Source organism: Nymphaea colorata, chromosome 11 (assembly GCF_008831285.2).
Source record: "Nymphaea colorata isolate Beijing-Zhang1983 chromosome 11, ASM883128v2, whole genome shotgun sequence".
Lineage (NCBI taxonomy): Eukaryota > Viridiplantae > Streptophyta > Magnoliopsida > Nymphaeales > Nymphaeaceae > Nymphaea > Nymphaea colorata.
In genome coordinates, this window is record NC_045148.1 from 13,184,816 (window position 1) to 13,212,442 (window position 27,627).

General features: G+C 38.7%; 1 protein-coding gene across 31 annotated transcripts in view; it reads left to right on the forward strand.

Moving 5' to 3' along the window:
• The first annotated feature begins 1,509 nt into the window (after nucleotides 1–1,509).
• The window catches only part of LOC116264067 (SKP1-like protein 1), a 45,864-nt gene continuing 19,746 nt past the window's right edge, over nucleotides 1,510–27,627 (forward strand). For 2 of the 31 annotated variants that reach the window (XR_007574670.1, XR_007574669.1), the window contains exons 1-3: nucleotides 25,408–26,358; nucleotides 26,436–26,535; nucleotides 27,065–27,121. Coding sequence is in view for 1 of the 31 variants with exons in the window: in XM_031644004.2 (XP_031499864.1) it covers nucleotides 21,035–21,337 (303 nt within the window). In the remaining 30 variants the exon portion in view is untranslated. Of the gene's footprint in view, nucleotides 2,114–4,103; nucleotides 6,916–7,127; nucleotides 7,385–16,124; nucleotides 16,430–18,076; nucleotides 18,145–18,177; nucleotides 18,199–18,306; nucleotides 18,337–20,537; nucleotides 21,338–25,407; nucleotides 26,359–26,435; nucleotides 27,122–27,627 lie in introns of those variants that run through there. The other 29 variants (XR_007574662.1, XR_007574658.1, XR_007574661.1 and 26 more) reach the window with 26 other exon arrangements.

Here is a 27,627-nt window from a genome sequence, read left to right on the forward strand (position 1 = left end):
CATAAAGTCAAACCTCGGGACCGAACTCACTCTTAACCTTTTTTTGAGTTGAAGGTCTAAATTTCAATCCCCTAGCCAAGATTTAGCCAAGATGCAGATCTTAGTGAGAAGTACCCTATGTAATTTCTACATGATGTAACTGTTTTATGAATCTGCTTCAAAAATTGGGTTACATTCATAAAATGCTTTTTAATGTGTTTCATGAATATGTTCAAATTTTCGATTCATATTTATAGAATAGTTAAATGGATCCTAATAGGATTTTGTGTTGGACACACTTTATATCTGATTCGAACTGGATCTAATCTTGTCAATACCATACTTAAACCCAAAAAAGGTTTGTATTCGAAAGGTACTGCTTTCATGTATCTTCAATATCATTTAGAACAGTGGCTTTCAGATCTTTGGAGTTTATAAAATGCAGCTTTAATAAACATCGTATCAAATACCTCCCAATTCACAAGAAGTTTATTTAGAACTGGACCAAATCCAAACTCAGCGAATCCAGATTATCAGTAAAACCGGATATGATCAGACTCGATTGGACTGGTTTTAGTATCGGATTTTGGCTGTATCCGAGTCTGGACCTCGACCCCGAAAGACGAAGAGAACTCAAACACTTTAATTTTCTTTTGCGTTCCCGTGAAAAACTAAAAAAAAAAACAAAAAACACCAGTTTCTTTTTATCTAAAAAAATAAGTTTAATGTTTATTAAAAATGCAGAAGTTTTTTAGCATTTCTTTGAAAGCAAAAACTCCTCGATAAGTTCAAAACTTTTTCCTATGTTTTGAAAATGCTGAAAAAATTTTTGAACGTTGAATGATCTTTAAAAAGATTTTGGTAAGTTGGGGTCAATTCTGAGGTTCTTTTGCTTGATGAAAAATTACATTCAATATATATATATATATATATATATATATAAAAGTGACTTGATTAGTAAGAGCCATTATTTATTCACTATTTTGCTGTCTATCTTTATACAGAAGTCATCCGATGCATTGCTTCGTGCAAGTAAGATTAACCCACTATGAAACACATCATATGATGCAATGTATTAAAAGATACGATGTGAGATAAATATAAATATAAATATATTATTCTTAATTGTAAAAATTAGAAAGTGAATTGGAAGTTAAACTAAGTTTGATAAAACTAACCCAAAGTTTGAAACCTAAACTCCATATAAAAAGAAAAGATATTTTACAAGCAACTGTATAAATGTCATGCCCTTCCTTCCGGTGCAATCTCTCTTTATTTTATTTTATTTTTTTAAAAAAAATTGTTTTGAAAATTAATTAAAAATCCCTTTTATGTCCATCAAGAATCCAAGATTAGGTAGAGAGCCTGCTGGGTGCTAAATTGCTAATGAACTTTTCAGCGGCAAGAAGAAAATTCGCGTCCTGTGTCAGAAAATGAAGATATATTAAGCTCTTATATGGAGTCAATACTAAAAGCGCCGGGCCTTTGATGAAAATGGTGGGGACTGAAAACTCGCGGACTCTCTCTTTCTCTGTCTCAGTTTTCTTCGTCCGCTTGGCCTTCTTTTCGTTCTTTCTAGTCTTATTTATCTCTCTTCCTTCTCTCTTGTCCGTTGATTTCGTCCCGACTTCGTTCTCTTTCTTGTCCGTCCATCGCTCTGAGATACCACGGCGGAAGTAGCCCAATCCTCGCGTAGCCGGAAAATCAGCCGGAAACGGTCGTGATCTCCACGGGACGCGTTTGCCCTAACAATTAGACGCGTGTTCTGGTAAGACGCGAAGATTTTCCAGAATTCTTTCGTTCTAGGGCTCGATCTCGCTGGTTGAGGTGCTTCGAGGGTGATTCGGAGTGAATTAGGGTTCCTTCAGTGCGCCGGTCCGATCTAGGGTTTGGAGGAAAGGATAAGGTTCTGGGATTGAGGAGAAGGCGAGAGATTGTTCGGACGAAAGAGGGTTGAATTGATGTGTCGCCCCGGGGGTGAAGGAGCGGCTTTAACCCTGGGGGAAGATGCAAGGCTATGCATGGGGGAGAAGGTGAGGACCGAAGACGGAAGCGGCACATGCGGCCGGACCCCCTTCGTTCGGCGACGACAGTAGCGAATTCTTCGCTTTCTGAAGGGGCCTATTTCTGCAAGGTATAGAGTAAGGGGCAAATTCGTTGGTTTGTCTTCGTCGGATGGAGGCTTAAGTATCTTTCTTCAGTTCCCCTCCCATTTTGTAATTTCTGTGGTTTTGACTGGCCGATAGGGTCGTATTTCGTAAGGAATGTCGCTGGTTCTGGTTAGGGTTCATTTGCTTTCTCGATTCGGGTGTAATCCTCGTCCTTTTTTCCTTCGCTTCCTTCGATTTTTCGTGTTTTTGATATCGTGGTTGATGTCATCATGTCGATGGGGCAGACAAAGTTTGTCCGAATTCTCTGTGCCAGATGTGATTTTCCATTTCGTTGTGAGTCTATGCACGTTTGGATGATATTTGGAGGTAGAGCAGTTGAATCACCGTTTTTGCATCTCATTTGTTATTTTATGTCTTCGCAGTCCCTGTTGGGTTGTGATTTGATCCGCGAAGCTGCTCTTTTCCATCTTTAAACAAAGGAAATCTATGGCCACTCTGCTTATGCGTTGAGGTTGTGCCATCTCAACGAAGTTGGGTCACGAACATGCGGCGTCCCTATGGTCATCACATTTTGGTCCTCTTCAGTGTCTAAAACTGCGGTAGCAGTCTATGGTACTCATGGAAATTAATTCGGTCGTTACTCTTCATATGATATGCATAAGTTTTCTGAGCCGACACTGCGATTGTGTTGTACACCTTTGTGATCCGAGAGCACATTAAGTTGTGATAACCTTCCTCAGAAGGTTATGCATTTTGTTTAGCTTTAATATGAAATTGCCAGAAATAGCTACTTGAAGGTCAACATGGAGATATTCATGGTTTTGTGTCGTTGTAGGTTGTCAGGATGCTTGTTGCATCCGAGGACTAAATGGCATGTTCATAGGCATGGTGAAAGGGGGATTGCTATTGATAAGTTTTTATGTTTTCTTGAGGGATTTCACAGGACAAGAAAGGAAAAAGGTCATCCTGGTGGTGATTTAGTCAAATGATGCTGTGAGGAATGCAATAAGCACTGTTGGATCATTGCATTATCATTGTGCATATATGTAAATCAAGTTTGACTGAAGGTCCACTTAAGACTGCAATTAAGGAATTGAAGATTTAGATGTTCATAAGTTGTCATGGTAGAGATGAAAGTATTTGTGAATTTCAGTTAACCATTTCTTATCTTTAGCTGTACGCTTGAGGTGACACTTATCTGCACAGAAAAGTGTGGATGTTTTAGTAGAATAAAGCGCTTTCTGATGGTACAATTGCTTCATGCAGATTGGTTTTACTGGTTTTTCTTTGACAAACCTTTGTTCTATTCATGGAAAAAATAAAGAGTGGAAATCACAAAAGCAATGCTAGAAATAATAAGATCTTATTGTGACTTTTTATCTCAAGTTGCCTTTCCTTTCAAAATACTGGAGCTGGTCATCTTTGGAGTTCTGAATATGTTTCTGCATATCCAATTTCACATATATGTAAAGTTTTGGATTGTCACAGGTACCATTTGCAATTGTATTGTGAACATATGACAAAGTTAAACTTCTTTTTTAACAAAGGAATAATGTTACCCGATACTAAAGCTAAAAGTATAGTAACATGAAAGTAGTTTATGTCTCTCACCCTTTTATAAGATAATATAAGTTTGATAAGATCAAACACAAATTAAAGATAGCCATGCTTTGGATCAGTTTGATGGAGGAATTGCTTAAATTTTGTTATTTCTTTGTTTTATGGGGTCCATAAAGTTGTGATCGGAGGGTAGTGTCTATGAGTTATTTGTATCCAGATTGTGCCTTTTGCTTCACAGTACTCAGTATATTGCTGTGTTTATTTTATATTTACTTTTTTTTTTCCTAAATGGATCTCTCCTCATACTTTTGTACGCATGCATGTATTCTACATATCTTGGGTGTTGTTTGTTATTTTTTCAATTTGGGTGGTTTTACTTCATCTTGGCCTGTTGCTTTTATTTTATTTTATTTTATTTTTTTTTGCAAAATATCAAATTTATTCATTTTGCAGGATGGTCGCAAGATCAGCGTTGGTGATTGTGCACTTTTCCAAGCTGAAGGTTCTCCACCCTCCATTGGTATAATTCGTTGGTTGACAACAAATAAAGAGGACTTTCCCAAACTTTGTGTTTAAGTGCCAACTAGTTCAATGTCACACAGTTTTGTGGACCCCGTCCTGATGACAATGTGGAATCTTTTGGAGGCACTTCTAACTCCACAAATGTTTGTCCAGTCCAGGCATGTCCAACCCAAAATTTCTATGAATAAAGTTGGATATCGTTTAAAAAGCCCTAGCATCTCTATGTTTCTGCCATACGCTTCATGCTTTTATTATCTTATGTCTGACCTTGATTTGGATCTTGATGTCATGCTGGCACCAATTGCTGCTCTGGTTGTAGTTTCTTCTCTCATTGAAGAGTGCATACTAAAGAGTACAGTAAAATTAACTAAAAACATCTGTGTAAGTACCCTTGTTTTTGTTCATGCATTGGCATGTGTAAATGGTTTTCTAGTGTTCAGGACTTTAAGCTGCACATAATTTGTTTGACTTGGAGATGTTTCCTTTATCCTTTTTTCAATGCTAAAAATTGAGTTGATTGTAGAAGCATTAGCTTTGGTTATGCACATGTAAGCCAATTAGTGGGTCAAGGTCTAATTTGATTTAAGTTTCATGTGGAAATAATTGGTTATCAACAACAACATTGTGATGCTTGGGGTTATTTGGGGCTTTGGATTTTGGTATCATAAAAATGAGACTTTAGCTTACGATGCTTCCTTTTTTACTAATGTTTGATCCTTCTTTTTGTGCTTTTAGTGTTTTTTGATAGAAGAACTTAACTCAAACCATTTGTGAAACTTTCAATCAGTTGAATACCCAACTTTTCTGGAACCCGTCACCCTTAAACCAACCTTTTGTATAGAAGACCCTACTTTTATGGGAGATTTGGTGAAGTTCATTCTTTTAACCAGCCAAGTTTTACATTCAACCATCTTTTTAGGGAGTATAGTTCCTTTCTCCTAGTGATATGCCATTTGATGTCAATAATTTTTGTAAAAGAGAAACTTTTCAGTTTTGATAAAAACATTTTGGAAGTGTTTTCTCACACAATGATGTGCCTTGATTTATTCTTAGTACCTTCCAAGTGGAAGGTGGAAATTTCAAGTTCTTGTAGTCCATCAACGGAAGAGGAAAATTGAAAAAAATCCTGGATATGAGCATTGAAGAAAAATCCTATGAAGTTGAGAAAGTCAAGACTAGGAAATGCTATTGAGTCTGGCGATCAAGCGTCTGCAAGGATCTAGCAAGAAAATATCTTGACGGAGAAGCCAAAATGTTCTATAAGATCTTGGCAGGTAGCAAAATGAGAGTTGAGAGATGGGCTCGGGGCTTGTGTAGTCGTTCCTCTGAGTCAATAATCGAGAGTATCGGGTAGGCATAAAGGTGATTTATGTCTATTTCGCGAAGATAATGACTTACGAACTTTTGGCTCGTTGAAAACCCGTAAGGTGAAGCGGGTTGGACACGTCACAAAGCTATACATAACCACCAAAGCGGTGGAGCTTCGTAGTAGCCTTTGGGGTGGTGAGGTATTCCCTCAAAGGTGAAGGTCGGCTCAAAAAAAAAAAAATCTAGTGTTCTGAAAAAAAGTTTGAAAGGCAAAAAGCCGAATGCAAAAGAAAAAAATGAAGAAAAAACAAGAAAAAAGCAAAATGTGCCTGCCAAAAGATGAAATACATGAAGGCTGAACTCGCAAGAATTGAATGCGACAATCTTTCGTGGATGTACGATTTTGGGGTCAATATCTGCTCCTTTTTTTTATTATCTAGGATGTCGAGGATGATTTCTTTTTGTTAATATTTTGGAAATTGAAAGACATTCTCTCTAGAGATTGGACAACATTGATGCGAAATAAAACCTAATGCTTGTATGGTACTAAAAGGACACAAAGGTTATATTATTTGCACAACACGAGCACTCAAGCCTATGAGTTGAATTGATCATTTTTGAACTATTTCGAAATTCAAAGTAAAAACTTGACGTCTCTTGTATGTTTCAAGAGCTTCCTAGCCATTGTAAAAACTAACCAATCCCCCTTTGGTCTTAAAAATGTTTGCCCATTTCATTACCAAATTGTTGGTCCTTCTGTGAAATAGATGAAACCCCTCAAACCTAGTCCAACCATGCTGTGCGTGATGAATTATCCATCATTTCCTGTTTAGTCCATCTTAACTGCGTAACCCAAACTTAATGTTTTTCTTTTCAAAAGCACTAGGTGATATTTTTCAAAAGTTCTTCGAAGTTGCATGGCTGTATGTCCTTGGCTTCACTTAATTTTTTTTTTGTGAGTTGTATAAATTTCATCTGTTTCCTCTTTATTCTTTGTTTCATTCTAGCTGCAGTTAAAATCTTTTTTGTGGTATAGTTCTGTAATAAAAGGATGAGCCATATTCTTAAATGTTACTAATTTAGGGCTCCACCCATGTCTGTATCCATGCATTTTTATGTAGGGTACTTATTTTTTTTTTTTTAATTCCTCTAGCAGTTGGGTGGTCCCTTTATTTTAATTTACATGTGGCTAGACATGATCCTGAATTGTCTTTTGGTTGTCTTTTATTTCCAAGAGGCCTCTACCTGGTGGAGGCTAGATTTCTCATTTTGGATCTGAGAGTGACTACATAAATTTTATATGAGGTAAATGGTTCCAGCTTGGTGTATTTAGACAATGCAGCTACACCTCAAAAGCCATTTGCTGTTTTGGAAGTTGTCCATGATTATGTGAGGGATACAACTCGAATGGTCACCAGAATATTCATTACCTAAGGTATCCCAACATAACGCCCCATGCCTACCCTTCTCTCTCTCTCTCGTCTTGATTGCTTGCCCACTCACATGCATGTTCACAGTTGGACACCCACAATGATGCACTCTTCCAATTTGCAAAGCAAGCAAGAAAATTCTTTGTTCTGTAATTCTATGTTTTTGTATATCAAGAAAGGAAAAAAATATCATCTAAGCTTGCTTTTCCTATCGCAGCAACAATGGAGATCAGGGTTTTGTTATCGCAGCAGCAATAGAGATCAGGGTTTCGCTGAATCTGCAATGGAGGTGGAGGTTCTGGTTTCTGCCATCCGATCGAATCTGTTCACCGGAGATCCAGCAATGGTTCGCCGGAAAATCAGAATCATCTTTTGATTCGCCATGGACGAGTTCAACCTCTCCAAGGCCAAGATCGGGTACAGCTCCTCCAAGAGAGTGAAGGCTCAAATCTGTGATGTCGCTGGCTCTGAGAGGTATCGTTCTCTTTCATTTTCCACTTTTCGTCATATTTGGGAATGCCTATTGTTTTTGGAAACATGCATCTATTAGATTGATAGCATCTGTATAGGACAAACATATATGCAACAAGATTCAGATTTAGTCGATTTAGAATGGTTGATTGTTTATGCTTGATTTGCTTATCTTTTAGGTTTTTGGGAATTTTTTGAATCACAAAGCATCCATTTGAGTGAAAAGAAGCCATGGTGAAGAATCAGTTCCTTTGAAAAATCATGGCTTATTGGACCTTATTTGAATAAATCGCTTTGAAAATCAGTTCATGATGAAGAACCTAGCTTCAAAATTTTCTTAGTTTGGCTTTTGAAAAGACTTATAAATCATGTTTTTGGGAATGATGGACTGGATTTTTCGTAAGTCATTATTTTCCATAAGCTTTTGATTAGGTCTTGTAAATCATCTTTGTTTGTAGATCCTTTGTTTTGCAAAATCTTATTTTGCCGAAGTGAAATTTTTTGAAATTTTATGAGAAAATCTCAGACTTGTTTTCTCACTTAGTCAGGTTTACTGAATTCTTAAGGGCCTTATAGTCAACACAAGCACATGACTGAGTGGATCAGTGTTCATAAGGGCGAGTACACTGTCATTCTTTGTTAAGTTTTCAAGCTATGATTTGTATGTAATCCTTTCCAAATGGCGGCCGTCGGTTGCTTGGCAAGTGTATAAAAAGAGCAGCTGCTCTATTCTTGGTTATTTGTTGTCAGTTCTTTTGTGTGAAAATCCTTGTGTACAATAATGTTTGGTAGCTATATTTATGCCGTTTCGAAACTAACGCCGTTTCGAAAGGCTTACCTTATTTGAATTAGTGGATCTTTGCATGGTCAATCAGAACTAACGCCGTTTCGAAAGGCTTACCAGCCCTGGGGTAAAATATATGCTGCAATATATGAATGATTACCTCAGGTTGGCTACAAAGACAGGGCGACTCTTCATAAGCCCTGAATTATGCGAGAAATTCTGGTTTAAAATGCCAGGAGATCTTGGTAGCCGTATAAAAGCGGCGTTTGATGCATGGCATCCTGGTTGCCAAATAGGACTCGCGCCAAGGGTTCTATTGGCATATCAATACCTGGAACAGGAGTGCAAGGATCAGATGTAGAAGAGATCCCTCAAGGATCTATCTTTATGTTCACAAATACCAATTCCAGGGTGCCACGACAAGCCCAAACGAAGGTTTGGTGCCCGTCATCCAGCACCTACAAAGGGAAGGCACATCCAAGCCATGCCCGCATAGAAAAGAAGAAATATCTCATCAGAAACAAGCGGTGCAAGTGGTGAGGAAGGACATTTCGCCAGGGAATGTCCAAGTGAGAAGAGAAATGTACGTCGAGCCGCCATTTTTGAAGGCTTAGAGCTTCCCGAGGACCTTGAGATTGTCAGTGTCCATGACGGAGAAGAGGAATCCGACGCCATTTACTCAGTCTCAGAGAATGAGGAGCAAGAGGACCTCCTTCACCAGGTCAATGCTCTCGCACTCGTATGGATTGAAGAGGAACCACCCCTCTTAGGTGAACCACGCGGATACAGGCCGCACTGCCAAGAAGTCAACACTTCTGTCAACATGACTGGCAGCACAATATGCCGACAGAACACGCCAAGTGCGTTGGTTGTTATCGGGCAGACCATGCAAAGAGCCCGCATTCATTGCCCAAAGTGCAAGGTAACATCCTGCAACCTATGCGGTCCTCATTTTGCTAAGGAAGTCCCAGTTGCACCTATACAACAGCCGGAGACTCCATGGTCAACCTTCAGGCAAACCATTGATCAACAAGCTCAATACATACAATGGTCCGAGGCAGAAATCAACGCACACCTGCGACAACAGCTCCTTGAGAAGCAGCTAGAGCTTGATTTGGCAAAAATGCCACCACCTCCTCAGGTTCCTGAGCCCGAGGAAGACCAACTGGCAGAGCCTCAACCTCCTCACCGAGCGGAAAAAGGGTGAGCGGAAAAAGAGCCTTACGTTTATCGAAAAGATCCCCAGACCGGTTCCAATCGGCCCTTGGTGATCCGTGAATCGGCTGCCCCACTCATATCAGAGCCTTTACTCGCGCAAGCAGAAGGTGGAGGGAAGATGGTTCGCAACCGTCTTTACAACGTCACCGTTGAATTCTTCATCCCCTCTATTCCTAGCTTCACAGTAAAAGATTCTGAGCAACTACCTGCTGCATTGACGAAAATGCTGTGCCTAAGGCTGCCATTGAAGACAGTGCCTTCACAGTTCAATTCGCACGAGTCAACTCCGAACAAAAGGCCACAAAGAAGCTCAAATATTACAGATTGGGGAAAACAAAACAAATTCCGTATACCCTTCATGTATGCTTTTGCTTTCCCTATGGAGAAATCCAAATGCTACTCGGCTGCAATTTCATACGAAGTATGCCATACGAAGTATGCAAGGTGGAGTCCGGTTGGAAGGTGATCAGATCACCCTCTACAAGAACATCACCACAATCCGACAAAGCAAGAAGTAGCAGCTCCTTTCACCGAGTTCGACGGATTGTAGTATCAACACCTTCAAGAGGTTCTAGCTTCACATGCGGTAATCCCCACCCCTCAGTCCTTTGTCCATAATTTTCGGCCTTTATTGGAGATTAATCAAGCAAGGGTTCATCGAGAATAACCCTTTAGCACATGAGGAAAAAATCAAGTAAAATGCAAGATTATCCTGAAAAACCCTGATTTTATTATTGAGGACAGGCCATTAAAGCATATCACCCCCTCAACTGAAAGAGGTTTATGGCCGTCACATTGATGAACTCCTCAAATTAGGAGTCATCAGACCTTCGTAGAGTAAACACAGGACCACTGCCATTATCGTACTGGTAAGGAGAAGAAAGGAAAGGAAAGAAGGAAAGGAAAGAATGGTCTTTAATCTCAATGACAATACTGAAAAAGACCAGTATTCTCTCCCTGGGATTTCTACTATTATGAAGAAGGTAATCGGATCCAAGATCTACTCCAAATTTGATCTCAAGAGTGGTTTCCATCAAGTCCTCATGGAAGAAGAATCAATACCACTCACAGCTTTTTGGGTCCCTCAAGGCCTCTTTGAATGGCTGGTGATGCCATTTGGCCTAAAGAACGTGCCAGCGGTATTTCAGAGGAAAATGGATCAATGTTTCAAAGGTACAAAAGATTTTATCTCATGATCTTTTAGCCTTCTCAGATACCGAGGATTCACATGCAAAGCATCTAAGGGTGCTTCTAGCGCGATGTGAGCAATATGGACTAGTCTTGAGTCCAACAAAAATGCAGATTGGATCAATTTCCTCGGAGCTACCATCGGAAAAGGAGAAATCAAACTCCAGGAAAATATAATCAAGAAGATCCTTGAATTCAAGGAACCAGATCTGGACACAAAATCTGGACTTCGTTCGTGGTTAGGAATTCTCAATTATGCCAGACACTATATTCCTAATCTGGGGAGGCTTCTCGCACCTCTTCCTAATCTCGGGAGGCTTCTCGCACCTTTGTATGGGAAAATAAGTCCCAACGGCGAAGGAAGAATGAACCGAAAAATAAAAAATAAAAAGGGAGGTAAGCCAGTTACCACCTTTAACTATTCCCCCTGCTACCTGTTTCATTGTCTTGGAAACAATGGATGGGGAGGGGTTTGCAAGTGGAAATCCTCAAGATACGATCCGCGGAATTCTGAAAAACTGTGCTTATGCAAGCGGAAAGTGGAAAGTTCAATCCACCCAAAAGTTCCATCAGAGATATTCGCTGTCATGAATTCTCATTGAAGATGTACTACATGGAACAAAGCGAGATGCTGATAAGAACAGACTGCCAGGCTATTATCAGCTTCACAAGACAAGCATCAATAAACCATCCCGTGCCCGTGTACGCTGGGTAGCCTTTACAGACTACATCACAGGCCTTGGAATAAAGGTTCTCTTCGAGCATATCGAAGGAAAAGATAATGTGTTGGCCGACACTTTATCAAGGATGGTACAGGTCTTGGCCTGGCCCATGACACTCCACTATCGGAATACCAGCACAGTATTCTGATAAGCTTTGAAGAACTTTAGCGATGTCAGACGATGTCCTTCCCTGAGGGGGAGTGCTCTTTCTTATAGTCCTCCTTGCGTAAGCAATCTAACTAGGAAACTGAGGACTTGCTATGCTAGAAAGCTGGTAAAATGAACTTATTTATAGCCTTTTGTTCTGAGTTGAAGAGACAATGGCAAGGTAGTTGCTCAGAATAGCTTTTGAAGAATTCAAGGGGATGAAGAATTCAACGGTGAGTGGGGGATTCATGGATCACCAAGGGCCGATTGGAACCGGTCTGGGGATCTTTTCGATAAACGTAAGGCTCTTTTCCCGCTCGGTGAGGAGGTTGAGGCTCCTCTGCTTGGTCTTCCTCGGGCTCAGGAACCTGAGGAGGTTTGTTGTCGCAGGTGTGCGACCTCAGCGTTTAGTTTCTTTCTGCCTCGGACTATGTATTGAGCTTGTTGATCAATGGTCTGCACCATGGAGTCTCCAGCTGTTGTATAGGTGCAACTAGGTGCAACTGGGACTTCCTTAGCAAAATAATGAGGACCGCATAGGTTGCAGGATGTTACCTTGCACTTTGGGCAATGCGGGCTCTTTGCATGGTCTGCCGATAACAACCAACCCACTTGGCGTGCATATTGTGCTGCCAGTCATGTTGGCAGAAGTGTTGACTTCGTGGCAGTCTGATCTGCGGCCTGCGGCCTGTATCCGCCTGGTTCACCTAAGAGGGGTGGTTCCTCTTGCTCCTCATTCTCTGAGACTGAGCGTCGGATTCCTCTTCTCCGTCTGGATTCCTCTTCTCCGTCATGGACACTGACAATCTCAAGGTCCTCGGGAAGCTCTAAGCCTTCAAAAATGGCCTTCAAAAATGGCGGAAGCTCTAAGCCTTCAAAAATGGCGGCTCGACGTAAAATGTCCTTCCTCACCACTTGCACCGCTTGTTTGTTTGTGATGAGATATTTCTTCTTTTCTATGCAGGCATGGATGTGCCTTCCCTTTGTAGGTGCTGGATCGACGGGCTCCAAACCTTCGTTTGGGCTTGTCGTAGTACCCTGGAATTGGTATTTGTATAGATCCTTGAGGGATCTCTTGTACATCTGATCCTTGATCCTTGCACTCCTGTTCCTGCGAATAGAACCCTTGGCGCTAGTCCTATTTGGCAACCAGGATGCCGTGCATCAAACGCCTGGCATTTTAAACCAGAATTTCTCGGATAATTCAGGGCTTATGAAGAGTCGCCCTTGCCCTGTCTTTGTAGCCAACCTGTTGCAGCATATATTTTGCCCCAGGGCAGGTAAGCCTTTCGAGACGATAGGCTTGATCTTGTTGTGCTGTGCGCTGTGGAACCTTGGGAACCTTGAATTGGGTCTTCAAGAGTAAATACCCTACGAATCTGAGATAAGATATTTTGGGTACCTTCTCGGCCATCCGCTGTTGTGATCAGTTCCTCGTACTCCTTCTTGTAAGTCATTGGCCATTGGATCCAAAGGAGTTTTTCTGTTTCTCCGAGCAGATTTTCGATATACTCGGCTTTTTCTCCTGCGTCCGTGAATCCCTTTTCTACGATCAGATTTTTGGTAATTGATTCCCATCGCGCGGGAAACATGCCAATCAACTGTGGCATCACGAACATAGCTCCTTGGGTCTGCTGAGCGGACGGTAGGGTCCAGTTTTCTGAACCACTAGCTCTTTTGAACCGCCCGTTTGTGGAGCTTTCTCCTACTTCAAAGGTAGGCTTAATAGGTGGCGTAGCACCTGTTGCAGGAGGGTATTGGGGTAGATCAGTCCCCATACTTGAGTCTCTTGGCGGGGCATAGGAGCTAATTTCAGTGTTGGTGGACTGAGATGAGGCAATGATTTGCTGGAATTCTAGTAACTTGGGATACTCCGTTTCTCTAGTACCAGAATTGTTTCCGCCTCGTACCAGAATTGTTTCCGCCTCGTTTGTCAGAGTTGGTTCTGACTTGCTCCAGAGGTACTGGTAGTATTGCCAGTCCTCGTCATCTTCAGAGCTGCCTTCTGAGATGATTGCTCCGTCTTCGTCAATCACCGTTTCTTCAATTGGCGCATCGTCCTGTTGGTAGTTTCCGAACCTCAAGATGATTGACCCATCTTGCTGTGTGGAGGTCTCGGAGGATGAAGGTAGCGCCGGGATACTTGGGATAGTGGAAGGTCTGAGAACCCATGCCGACTGCTGCAGTTCTTCTGTGCTAAACCGTCTTCCTGGGATAGCACTTACACCATGGCTAATGAGATAGTCCTGATTTGATAATTGAACGCCATGTGGGGGTGTTTGACAACCTCCCTATTAATCCTCTGGTGAGGATTAAATTTGCCTCGCCTTTCTTCCATGTTGCATAGCCTTGAGTCTGAACGGCAATCTGGAAGCGACGGAAGAAGTCACTTATTGTCATGGTGGTGTCGGGGACGATGTATATGATTTGCGCTCCCCTTGTTAGATCCGGGGACGATGTATATGATTTGCGCTCCCCTTGTTAGATCCACCTCCATGGTTGCGAATATGGAGGTTGCGAATATGGCCCTGTCGTCTTGCCACCTGTTGTCTCGGAAAACAACTAAGGCTTTTGTGCCTTCGTCGATGTAGAATTTGAACTCGTACCTGGGCAAGGCCGATATGGATGAAACGGAAACCGCTTTGCTGAAGTCGCCGATAGCTTTCTTCTTGAATAAATTGTCGGTCGACTTGTTGCCCATCTGTGCAGATCAGGGCTTCCTCTGACAGATGTGTGTAGACCCTGTGCTGATCAGTCTGCACGTGAGTACCTCTGCAGGTACCAGGGATGCTCGTTCCCGTAAGGTCTGGTTTAGTTGAGCCTCCGGTGAGAGCTTAGCTTCAAGTGTCTGACGGTATGGCTGTCGGTGGAAGAGTTGATTTACTCTTCGCTGCATGTTGTAACGCATACGCTGGCCACTTCTGTAACCTCTGATCTGGTCCTCAAATTGAGGGCTAGATGTTGAGGCCCCTTCTGTGGTCCTTGTCTGGCTAATGCTTGGGCGGCCACTTTCCATCTTTCACCTTTTGCTTTTCTTTGGACAGGATGTCCTCCGGATTACTGAAAACGTAAACCTTTCCTCTTTTCTCTGCAGGCGGTGTCTGTTTCCTCCTTCTGACTAAACTTAGAAAGACTCGATACGACGGTGTTGATCCTATCTAAAAGGGTGGTTTGACACGCTAAGACTTGGGTTAATAAATTGATAATAGTATTGTCTTGTTTGATCAAGACACCTTGGGCTGTCACAGAGGTTTCACTAGTGGGTTTGAAGTATGCTATGGGCTGAGGATCTATAAGCTTGGTTTCTGCCAACGCTTGCTTGATAGCCGGATTTTCACTAGGGTAACTACTCATACTACAGTGGCCAAATCCCTTCCTCGACTTGCTTTCTTTTTCCTCCTCAAATACACTGCTCCGCAACGCCCTTCTGCTGGGTCTCTTGGTTTACAGCGCACTCTTTTGGAATGAAAGATAACAAGCAAAGGCAAAGATAAGCTTTGAAACTTACAGTAGACAAGAAGAATACCGAAACGAATACCAAAACGACGGCAAATTCCAAATCTTCAGGACACTTATATTATAAGGCGACTGCAGAGCGGGATCACTCTAAACAGTCTCTGGTATTACACTTGTACTACTCAAACAAACCTTTAAGCACAAACTACTAGACAGAGAACTGGAAGGGATAAGGCTATACAAGAAAGACTCAGACTTAGAGAAACTCTTGCTTCTGGCGATGTCAGACGATGTCCTTCAGGGTCCCCTGAGGGGGAGTGCTCTTTCTTAGTCCTCCTTGCGTACTTACTAAGGCTAAGAAAGCATAAAGCAAATCGCACCACCTAAAGTGGATGGGTGCTTATTACATAAAGTGACCTTATGGGTCCACACGCTTTCTTTTCTATACGATTATATGCTATATTTCTGTTTGTTGTTCAAATCTATCCTGGTCGTAGGTGATCACGTGCTAACATCATTCTGGCTCGAATGGTAATAGCTTTCCTTATAAGTCGTTAAAGTCAGGCATAAACTGTTTGTTACGATTCTAGATGGCTATTTAGGGGACATGAGGTCAGCTTCCAGCTGGCAATGTCTTTCTTGGCAAATTATTTTTGGAAAATGTTTTTCTTTTATTTTGAGGGAAGCTTATGTTATGTGCCATTTCTCAACCTGTCACTTCTTAGATGGCTTAACTGAACAATGGGATTATATATGACATATACTATACATTATAACACATATAATACAATATATATGTATAATACATGTTGCAATTTTATTAATAGTTATAATTACATATATAATAATATACGTATATACACGTATTATATTATATATTTTACATTAATATGTATGTATAATAAATAAACCGTATGTATGTATATGTACATGTGTATATATACATATACACATATACTTTTTCAATGTATGTATATGTACATGTGTATATATACATATACACATATACTTTTTCAAAGTGCTGTTATGTATTATCTGAACCATGCTTCTCTTTCTCAGAGTAAAATCTCAAGATATGACCAAAACAAACCGACAGAAGAGAGATAATGCCATAAGATTTGTAATGCTTGCTAACATCTCTGTCGGTACCTTTTCATCTTCAATTGTTGAAAGTTGTAATGCTTGCTAACATTTTTGCTTGCTCACGATAACTTTCTTCATGTTGCAGGAACTGAATTCTCAAGCACATGCAATCCCATTAGCAGCAAGGCTCATGTCAAGTCCAGGGGAACAGCTTGCAGCAGTGTCATTGTTGCTAGAACTACCAAAGAACTGTTTATCTTTATGTGAGAAAATTGGCTCCAGAGCTGGTGCCATTCTACTTTTGATTACAATAAAAATACAATACTACTGATTCAATGGTAGACGAAAAAACAAACATGACCCTAAACAACTTGGTGAAGTGTCCAGAAAATATCAAGATCATGGCAGAAAATGGACTTTTGGAACCTCTTCTTAGCAACCTCATTGAAGGTATGCACTTGACATCTGCAGACTGCATTGCATCGTAATCACTTGACTGCACCTGCGTTTTCTGAACTAGTCTACAGTGTCATTTGCATATACACACAGGGATATGCAATCGCCAGAAGTGACTGAAACATGTATGTATGTATAATACATACACATATGTATATGTACTATATGTAGGTATGCATCTATCATGTATCATGTACTTCTGTGTCCTGTCAGCATGAAGAAAAGTGTGAAGACAAAAAATTTGCCACATTTTCTGCCCAATGTGCTATAATATTACATGTATATTATAAGTTGTGTATGTATATTCTATAATATATTAGTAGTATATATGTTATAGTATTATATACATACAATAACATGTATCATATATATTATACGTTTAACATATAATACATAATATAATATATTGTATATTATACATATACATTATTGTTCTAGTAATATATCATTAATAGGCATTACTATAATTATATACATTATGCATTATAATACGTGTATAAAATATGTTATACGTAATAACTTATAATGTTATATGTTTATTATATTTTATACAATATAACATATAATATGTATATAATATATATTATATATTGTACAATATAACATATAGTATATATATAATATGTATAATATATTTATATAATTTATGCATTATATGTGTTGTAGCATTATAATATGTACATTTACATTATAGTACATATTGTCATACATGTTATATATATATATATATATATATATATATATATATATATATATATATATATATCATACATATATTTTATATAATAATAATATTATAAAATAAGTATACATATTATTATATGTATATGTACATAACATATATATATATCACCTTGTATAATGTAATAATATATACAAGATTATATATTATTACGTATATACTGCATATATGTAACAAATATATAATACATATATGTACCTTATATATATACATATGTATAACATTATTTATTATTTGTATATATATAACATATATATTTTTTATTAAACATATCATAACATATAATGTATATGTGTTATATATAAGGATGTAAAATATATTTCTATTATATATATATGCTATATATAATATTATAGTAGTATATATTAACATATATATACAATTTGTATATTACATTATATATATATATATATGTATATATATATATATATATATATATATATATATATATATATATATATATATTTAACACATAATATAACAGAAGCAAGGAGAAGGGGAGTATTGGGCTGAAGATGAAAAGATTTGGGATTAAGAGCAAGATGAATGGCTAAGGTGGTGTTATCTTCAACCTGGACGATCTTCGACGGTTGGTGGAGCAGTTAGAGGTGATTGTGGATTGATGGAATAATAAAGAATAAAAAATTGGACACCAGCAATCGTTCGAGAAGCTTCCATTCGAGTTCATCATTCTCTCTTCCATCTTTGATTCATGTCTCTCTCTCTTTGTCTTTCTCTCTCTCTCTCTCTCTCTCTCTTTCTGTTTCTTGATAACGAACTCTGCATTCAGTCGAAACTATGCCTCTCGATTAGCTGACAATCGTATTGATCTTCCATCGAGACCCCTAAACAGAATGAAGATTCTATTCTTCTTGGAACGAAAATTTCCTTGGGTTGCGTCTTTCTTAACTCATTCAGCGTAAGCAGCTCCGCAACTAAAGTGCATTGCTTTCCATGATATAACAAGGTACATTTGTCTCACCTTTGCTTTTATGGTCAGGTATATGTGCAATCTTTCAAGGTATTCTGGAGTTTCTCAACTAGATGTTCAAATGTGAAATGCATTTTCTACAATATTTAAGCTAATGATGGTCAACAGCAGCTATAGTTTGAACTTGCGAATGTGAAGGTTGAACAATATGTCATCTTTTACGAAATGGTGCATATCTTGTCATTGCGTATGACCTTGTTTTGCCAGTACAGTAATTAACTTGTAGAAGCTAAAGCGAGCCTACAATAATTAAAATGTAAGTTTTTTACTTAAATTCATATAAAGAACTGTTGTAAGTTTTTTGTCAGTAAACTAATGAAAAATAGTTAAATATATTCATATTACATAGAAATAGTGTTGCTTTCTTTATATGTTGAAAACATTCTGAAATTATCATGCCATTTTTCATGTTTTTGCTAAATGTTGGGATGCTAGGACCGTGGTGCTCTTGTTTGCAGCTTTTTCATGTGAAAACAAGTGATATTTATTGAATTGAATACCATGCAGTTATCACATTTATAATATTGTTCCATGTTGTTGCCTTGTGCCCTTGTTCATAAGGCCATCTATGTATGTTGATTGCTGACTTTACTGTTTATGTTGCTGCTTTAGCCTCCTGTGATTTCCTAATATTGTGCTTTCACAATTACTGTCACTGTTGGATCTTTGTATGCAATCTCTATTTATGCTTCATCTGCTACTTTTGAAAACTTGATACATGTTGTAGTCCTTCACAATGTCCAGAGAGATTGTTCCTCATGCCATTTGCTTGTGTAATCCAAGTTTAAATGTGTTAACGACTGCAAATTGAAGGCTTGGTATTGCATCTGGAAACGACTAATGACAGAAATATTTTCATCTGTTACTTTATACTGGATAACTAAAACAACTATATCGTATTCCTAAATGGTCATTCCATTGTCAAAGCATGTATGGTTATGTACGTGCCTTTTGTACCTCTTCATAATTTGAGCATTTCACTACGTAAATGTTTGTGGCTCCTTGTTATGTCAACTTCTTACTTGATTAATCACATAACGATTAAGCTAAGTGGATCATGTTTGTGTATTACATTTTTTGTGTATATAATAGAAGACATTTTTAGTTTGTGTCACTGTATTTATCCATTTTTTGCAGCATCTGTCCCGCATCTTCACATTGTTGAAAATGCCCCGAATCATTCTATAATATTTTAGTAGTATATATGTTATAGTATTATATGCATACAATAACATGTATCATGTATATCATATATATTATAGGCACACATATATTATATATGTACATATACGTATATGTATCAACGTAATATATGTGCAGTGTTATATATGCGTATAATATTATTATGTATATATTATATGCATATAATACGTTGCGTGTTATATATATAATATATGAAACTTCTACACTACAATGTATTATACATATACACATTTTAACGTATTATAGTGTAAAAAACATATGTATATGTTATAGGTTATATGTATATATACGTATACGTTAATATATATTCATATATCATATGTATATACTCATATACGTAGATGTATATAATTATGATACAACACGTTATATCTATTACATGTAACAGATATATTATATGTACATGTATATATACATACAAGTGTATATATAATATATTTTATGTATAGTATACATCCGTGTAATACATAATACTATAGTATGCAACAATATACAAATTTTAATGTTATACATATGATACATGCATTGTATAATGTACATATATATATGTGTGTAATATAACATATTACATATAATACACGTTGATATATAATAGATATGATATATATATATAACAACATATGTATCTCTCACTCTCTCTGTCTCACTCTCTCCAACTACGATTACCAAAACTAGCACTCCCAGTATTCTCTATAGTTTGCAAATATTCATGTCTCAGAATTTGCAAGATGAGCTTCCCTACAAAATTTTTGTGGCAAAAAGATAATGAATTATTATATAATATATGAAACTTGTATACACATATATGTGCACTACACGTATAACGTTATACATATACACTATATATATAAAATTCATATAATACATTATATATAAATAAATAAATAAATAAATAAATAAATAGATATATATATGTATATAACATGTTACATATTATGCATTATATATGCAACACTACAACGTATTATACATATACACATTTTAACGTATTATATATATATCGTGTAAAAAACATATGTAGATGTTATAGGTTATATGTATATATACATATACGTTAATATATGTTATAGGTTATATGTATATATACATATACGTTATATATACATGTATGTATATATACATATACGTTAATATATGTTATAGGTTATATGTATATATACATGTATATATGCAGTGGAAGATACACATAGATAGACACATACCAGATTTTAATTTCAAGTGGAATACTAAAAAGTTGCGTTTGAATACTATAAACAAGCAACAGAGTTACAGAAGGCCGTAAAGGGGCCATAATATTGCTTTTTGTGAGCTAACCATGGGAGATATTAATGGAAATTAGCTCCTCGACTTTTTGATGGTCTGATCAGCTAATAACGACGAGAAGGAGAGGAGGATTGATTGATCTTGGGTTGTGGCTGGTGCTTCGTTCTTTCACGAGGACGAGAGGGTTCGGGAGGGGATGGCGAAGGAGGAAAGGAAGAGGGTAACGGTCAAGAGCTCCAACGGCGAGGTGTTGACTATGGGAGATATTAATGGAAAATAGCTCCTCGACTTTTTGATGGTCTGATCGGCTAATAACGACGAGAAGGAGAGGAGGATTGATTGATCTTGGGTTGTGGCTGGTGCTTCGTTCTTTCACGAGGACGAGAGGGTTCGGGAGGGGATGGCGAAGGAGGAAAGGAAGAGGGTAACGGTCAAGAGCTCCGACGGCGAGGTGTTGGAGGTTGAGGAGGCGGTGGCGAAGGAATCTCAGATGATCAGACAAATGATCGAGGATGGTTGTGCCGATTCTGGCATCCCCTTGCCCAATGTTGCCAGCAAGATCCTGGCGAAGGTCATCGAGTATTGCAAGAAGCACGTCGACGCCCAGAAGACCGGCGACGACGTGATCCAAGAAGAAGAGCTCAAGGCATGGGATGCCGAGTTTGTTAAGGTGGACCAAGCAACGCTCTTCGATCTCATTCTGGTATTCTTCACAGCCATCTGCCTCTTCTTTATTCGGTCCTCTATTTTGGGTTTAGGGTAAGGGTTTGTGATTATTGCGATCTGACGGAGATTAGCATTGGTAGTGGCTTTTAATTGGCCATTATTTCCTCCTCTTTTTTTGTCTGTTTTCCTTTTTGACGCCTTGCTCAATGGTCACTCCTACAAGGATTTTAAGAGGACCTGTTCTAGAGGTTATAGTTTATGGCTTATTCGTTTTCTCTTCCACAGGACCTCTAGGGCTAGTTTGATGAAGGTTGTTATCGTTTTATTATGCATGTCCTTTGATTGATGCGCTGTACAAGATTTCGGTAGCGTCTCCATCGATCTCTTTGGTAATATACGTGGTGTTCAGATCGATTACTAATTTCCTTGGTGGGAACATCTATTGAGCAGTAATGGAAGGATGCCATGACCGATCCACTGCTTGCAGTAGCTTTTTTGGTGGCTGTTGCTTTGAATAGGATTCGCTAGAAGCCTAGAATTCCAACCAAACCACGCTGGTTGTGAATGGAAATTGGAAATCGAATCGGACGTCGGTTCAAGTAGTTTCTTTGTTTGCATGTGCATCACTTCTGCTCAAGACGCTTTCTCAATAATATATGTTTTGTTTTCGGTGTCCTTGTGCATTTTTGTGTTTTAGTTTTGGTGGATTTTTGTCAGGACCTGCTGCCTCCTTTCTCGTGGCATTTAAAGTTTGATGTCATGCATTCATTTTAAATTTTTAATTAATGTTTTCTGTACAACGCTTACATAGTATCTGTGGAACCGTGTGTGCGGTTCATCGGTTTGCTCGGCAATGCTTATCGGAGCGGAACACGTTTGATTGCATTAATTTTTCGTTAAAGGTTATGATATTTAGTTTCGTGGGGAACTCTATTTTTCTTTACCAGTGCTTAAGATTGTTGAACCTTTTTATGAATTTGACTAAAGATCGATTAACATAGGTTACTTAGTTCATTTAGGTGTTATATATTTGAGTTTAAATCATGCATATAGAAACAACCATGCAGGTAAGATGTAGGGGTTCGCTGCGTGTATTCAAGAGGGTACTGCATGCATTGTACTTCTTGTATTTCTCCTTATACTACAAATTCATCTAGCCTTTACGACAAGGAGGCTTTGTGACACCCTTCGACATTTTGTACTATTTCCAGGCCATGTCAAGTATTTTTTTCATGTTTTATGGACCCATTGTTTCACAATATTTTCTCTTTTGAACTAGGGAACTTCTTGCGTTACTTATTGGATTCTTTCGTTGATTACTTGGCAATATATGATCTTCTACTGATGAGGCATTAGCTATGCAATCAAAAGTTGAATACCCAGTCTTCCTAGGATTACATCTAACACCTAGGTGCCTAACCAGTTGCTTAAATGGGAAACACCTCAGGTTTTCTCTTTTTGATGTTCAAAATTGTGATGTGTTGTCTGGTTTGTGTTCTTGGAACAACAGTAACAAGGAAGCCCTGTCCTGCTTATTCATAGACAAGGTTAATTTGTTCCCCTTGGAACAGCTGTGGATAAAACCAGCATTTTCATATTGGATGAGAACATGCTCTGTCCAACATTTGCTTAAGTTGGAATTTAAGGGACATGTCGTTCTACTGTGCAGCATTTGATTCCCATAGAACAACCATAGAATAGTTTAGTGAATGTTTTTTGATCTGGTGACAGGATTAGGTGTGTTTTTGCACAACAAAGTCCAACACTAGTAATAACCCGATTAAGTTTTGGCACGGACAGGCAAGGGTAATCAAACATTCATGAGAATCCACTGGAACTTAGAAGAACGTGGAAGCTTCATGACAAAGAACAATTGACAAGCTTAAATTGGATTCTCCTTCGCACAGAAATGTGAATTGATATGACTCCTTGTGGAGCAAGTACTGGAACTCCTAATAATTAGGATTTGGTTCAAAAGTAGTTGCAATCCTCATTTATCACTTATGCAGAACCTCTATTCTCTCCTTACCACAGAATTTTGCATCTTGTGAACAGTGTTTTGGTGTTAGAAAATCTATTAAGGGCCTAGTCGTGTCAAACAAAACTAGCACCTTTGATTAGCCTATGTAGTAAAAAATGTATGTAGTCTGTAGGCAGTGGCCTTCTAAAGTAGGTTGGGCCATTCATGCACTTAAGTAAAAAAAAAATATTGTAATATTTATTCCCCTTATCTTCTTTTTCTACTTTTGTTTTCTTTTTTTGTTTTGCTCTCTTTCCAATTCTTGTTCGTTTTTTTTTTCTTTCATTTACTGTTTTTTTGGCTCATCTAGGCACTTTTCATTTCCCTGACTTAGCGCTTTTGAGTACTTACTATCTACCTAGTGCATCATTATTTTAGAGACAGAGAAGGTGACTCTATTTCCACATAAATACTTGGAACATAGTTGTACATGCATGGAATACATCTAGTGCACATGCATACATACTTTTACACTACTTCTTCTTGTTAGCACAAATTGGCAGGGGACACTATGATGCTGCTTACAAAAACAGGTTTGTGGACGCTGGATACTTTTTTCTGGTTGTTTCTCTATCCTTATCTTAGAGCACTATAACATTGGGCCCTTGGGGGCACTTTTAAAGTCCCATTTGGAGTCAAGCCTTAATAATTTCATTTTGGTTATCAGCCAATGGTGTTGGATAAAAAAATGTAAATGGGATGCTGTAGAAGGTAGGAGACAGGTTTGAGGAACTACATGAAACAAAATACTAAGGAAATTGAGGGTGGTTAAGCGGTAAGTAGGAAATTAATAATGGCTAAGTAGGTTCCATGGCAGGAAGAATGTGCTCTTTTGCTTGTTGACTTGGCAATGGGATGGATGCAGGGAATACGGGCCCTTGTTGGAGGAGTGAGAGACGTGAGACTCATCAGTGAATAGATGGTTAATGTCAAAATGTGTATAACCCAAAGGGGTTTCCGCATACTTGTTTCTGACTTTCTTTTGAATAAAGGAAGTTCCCAACGACTGTTTCATTGTACGGTAGTTTAACTTTTGCCGAACATGATAAATGTTCACAAATAAGTGTCCAAGTGTTGTTCTTTGTGTATATATTTGTGTGGAATTGGTGAATTTCAGGTGGCCACTTAGTTTTGTTCCCTCAAAATGATGCAGGCGTACAGGAGGAATTTAATTAGTGTTCCTATTGCCAAACTCCCAACTAATAGCAGTTTATGGGAAAGAACCACCTCATAGAACCACTTTTGTAGTCTAATTTGTGCAAGGCAAGGCACACAAACAATCTGCTTAGAATGATGGAGTTTCCAACTCCCTGGCTGGTGTGTCTTGAGGAAACCATTGAGCACTCTTGGATCCAGAAATTTTGATTGGTAAGGTTGCCAATTGAATAAATTTAGTGCTGTTGGGGGATTTATATATATATATATATATATATATATATATATATATATATATATATATATAAATCAAATATATCAAAGTATTTACATAAAAACGAACATCCTTTTTTGTAGCATGCTCTTCTCTTCTAAATGTTATCACATTCTGACATACAATATATGATGCAATTTATAGTAGGCACAAACTTGGTGTATTCTATTAAATATGGTTTCACTTGTTCAACTGTTATGTCCAAATTTTCCTGGACATGATTATCTATCATGTCCACATTGCGGTTTCATGGTCTGCTTTTAGCTTCCTTCCCAACTTCTGCTAGGGAGGTCATGAATGCTATTAGATGTCTCTCTCTCCCAACGGTTAAAAAACTGAAATATATATATATATATATATATATATATATATATATATATATATATATATATATATATATATAGAGAGAGAGAGAGAGAGAGAGAGAGAGAGAGATTTTTCGAATGGAAAGAACATCCGTCGCTTACTGGCCACTGTAGCTTTGAATATTTCATTGACGACAAATAATCCCACAGACCAATTTAACAAGGTCTTGTGCTAAATGGTTTAGTTCAATAAATTGGAAGGGTCCATCTAAAACTGACAACTAATGTTAAATTAATCTGTTGACAGTGGTGTTGTTGGGAAGGAGATCTCAAACACATAAGGGAGGCCACAAAAAAGTATAAAATTAATGACAGGGCACCGAAACTTTTAACATCACCTTTTTGAATACATAACAAATGTTTGATAATTAGTCGATATGTAAATAATGAAATAAGAAATTTTACTTCCATGTGAGTTGGTGTGGGCAATTTGCCCACACGAGCTTCCACGAACTTCACCCACTATTCTTGGTAGCTGGGTTTTTGATGAACCTAATTTTGACCATCACTCGAACACGCTTTAAAGATGACGTAATGCCATTCTAGGGTGTCACCCAACTGTATTTTTGTTGACCGGTTCGCGGTGTGGCCTACTTCATGGAAGAGACAGATCAGGCTTGATAAGGCAGCTAGGAGATAGGCTCCATCCCATTTATTCCCAACAAAATTATATTGATTTACAAAAATGCAAAGCATCAAGAAGGCTTCAAGTAGACTGGACAACTTGCAAGTTGAAAGGCTGCAAGTCGTTATTTCAGTTAGGGCCCGTTTGATGGGCCGGAATTATACTGTAGGGAAAGAAATAAAATTCAAATTTTTAAAAAAATTTCGATTTAACAAATGCAGCATTATTTTTTTTACCGTTAACGTGGAAATCGGAATTTTGTTTCCAGAAAAATGTTTCCACCGCCAGAGGTGGAAACATATTTCCAGAATTATTTTGTTGCCCGTTAGGGCTCTTCGCGTCGGGCTCCCCTCATCTTCGTCCTCTCGCCTCCCACCCACGCAGCGCCTCCCTCTCCCTCCTGCCGCAGGCATTTCCTTCTCCCCTCGTCGTCTCTCTCGCCCTCTGCGTCTCCTTCTCCCCTCGTCGTCTCTCTCGCCCTCTGCGTCTCCTTCTCCCCTCGTTGTCTATCTCACCCCCTGCTACCCTCCTCGTCTCTCTCGCCGGAACGACCGCATCTTGCTCGCCGCCATAGATCAGATCCTCATCAGATCTGTGCATCTCCGCCTCTCCACCATAGGTAACCATCTCTCTCTCTCTCTCTCTCAATCTCGTCGCTGTTCGTCTGCCGTGAAAAGCAGCCAATTTTTGGTGCAGATCTGTGATGGCGGAGGAGTGATGCTGGAAGAGCGAAGGACTTTTGTGCAGGCCGGTGCGGGAAGGAGAGGCGGTCCACTTCGCTGGTCGAGTCGTCATCGTCAGATTCTAATTTCTTCATTTTCTGCCTGTGCTCTGGAATCAACTCCTTCCCCTTTCCCGTTTCTCGATTCCTGCATTTCCCTCTTTTTTATGTGGTTCGTCTTTTGATTTTGAGTTGGAGAGCGCGAGGTTTGGTTCTCAGGTGTGGGGATTTTTAGAATTTTTGATAGGTTGGTTTGCTGGGGGTTGCTATTGTTGATGGGCTCTTCTTTGTCGTCACCATGCTTCTTCTTTTCTGGTTCGACATTATCTCAATATAACTCAGAATGTAAAACTATCGAGCGAGCTTGCGAGGAGGTAGGTTTTTATAGATTTGGACTTTGTCTTCTTCAATCTGCTGGTTCCAAAGTTGATTCAATCTAGTGGCCTTATTATTTGCCTTGGTTGTCAATGCTCACTCAAATGGATGTTTAGCTTTTCTTCTTGTGCTCATAACCTGCATATGCCACAGGTCCACGATGTCTTCTTTCTTGTTCTTCTTCGTCTTTCACTCACTAATCCTTTTATAGTCTGAAACCCATGAACAGAGGTGCTTGCGCGAGGAAACACCCATGTAAAGTTTCATCTCCTTCTGCAAGTTCCTGGTAATCCTCTGCTGTTGTTTTGATTGAAAACAGATCCTAGGTGGTCTTACTCTTCAGGCATTGACCTGTTTTGTGGATGCCGCCATGCTAGAGTTTTATTGATTACTTTTTTTTGGTTTTTCACTGAAACCTGTCCCTTGGACCGGAGCCCCTACTGTTTGTCTGTCTCTTCATCTTATTTGAGTCCTCTTTTGCTGTAGTCTTCATTTTTTGAGCGTCATTGGTTCGTGGGGAACTTTTTATTTTCTGGGTGTTTTATCTGCTCAGGATCGTTCTTTCAGATTCGGTTAGAACTGTTGAGAGGCCTAACTGAATGAATAGCCATTTATTTTGCTTTTATTTTTTCTTTTGGGAGGGTTCGACAGAAATAGTTAATTCTGGTTGCTTTTAGTAATCAGTGGCTTGTAGATGCTGTTAATTTGCCATTTTCCACTGCTTCTTTGGTGTGTACCTCTGTGTTGATGACTTGCATACCGATTCTGTATTTGTGGACCAGTAGGCTGTAG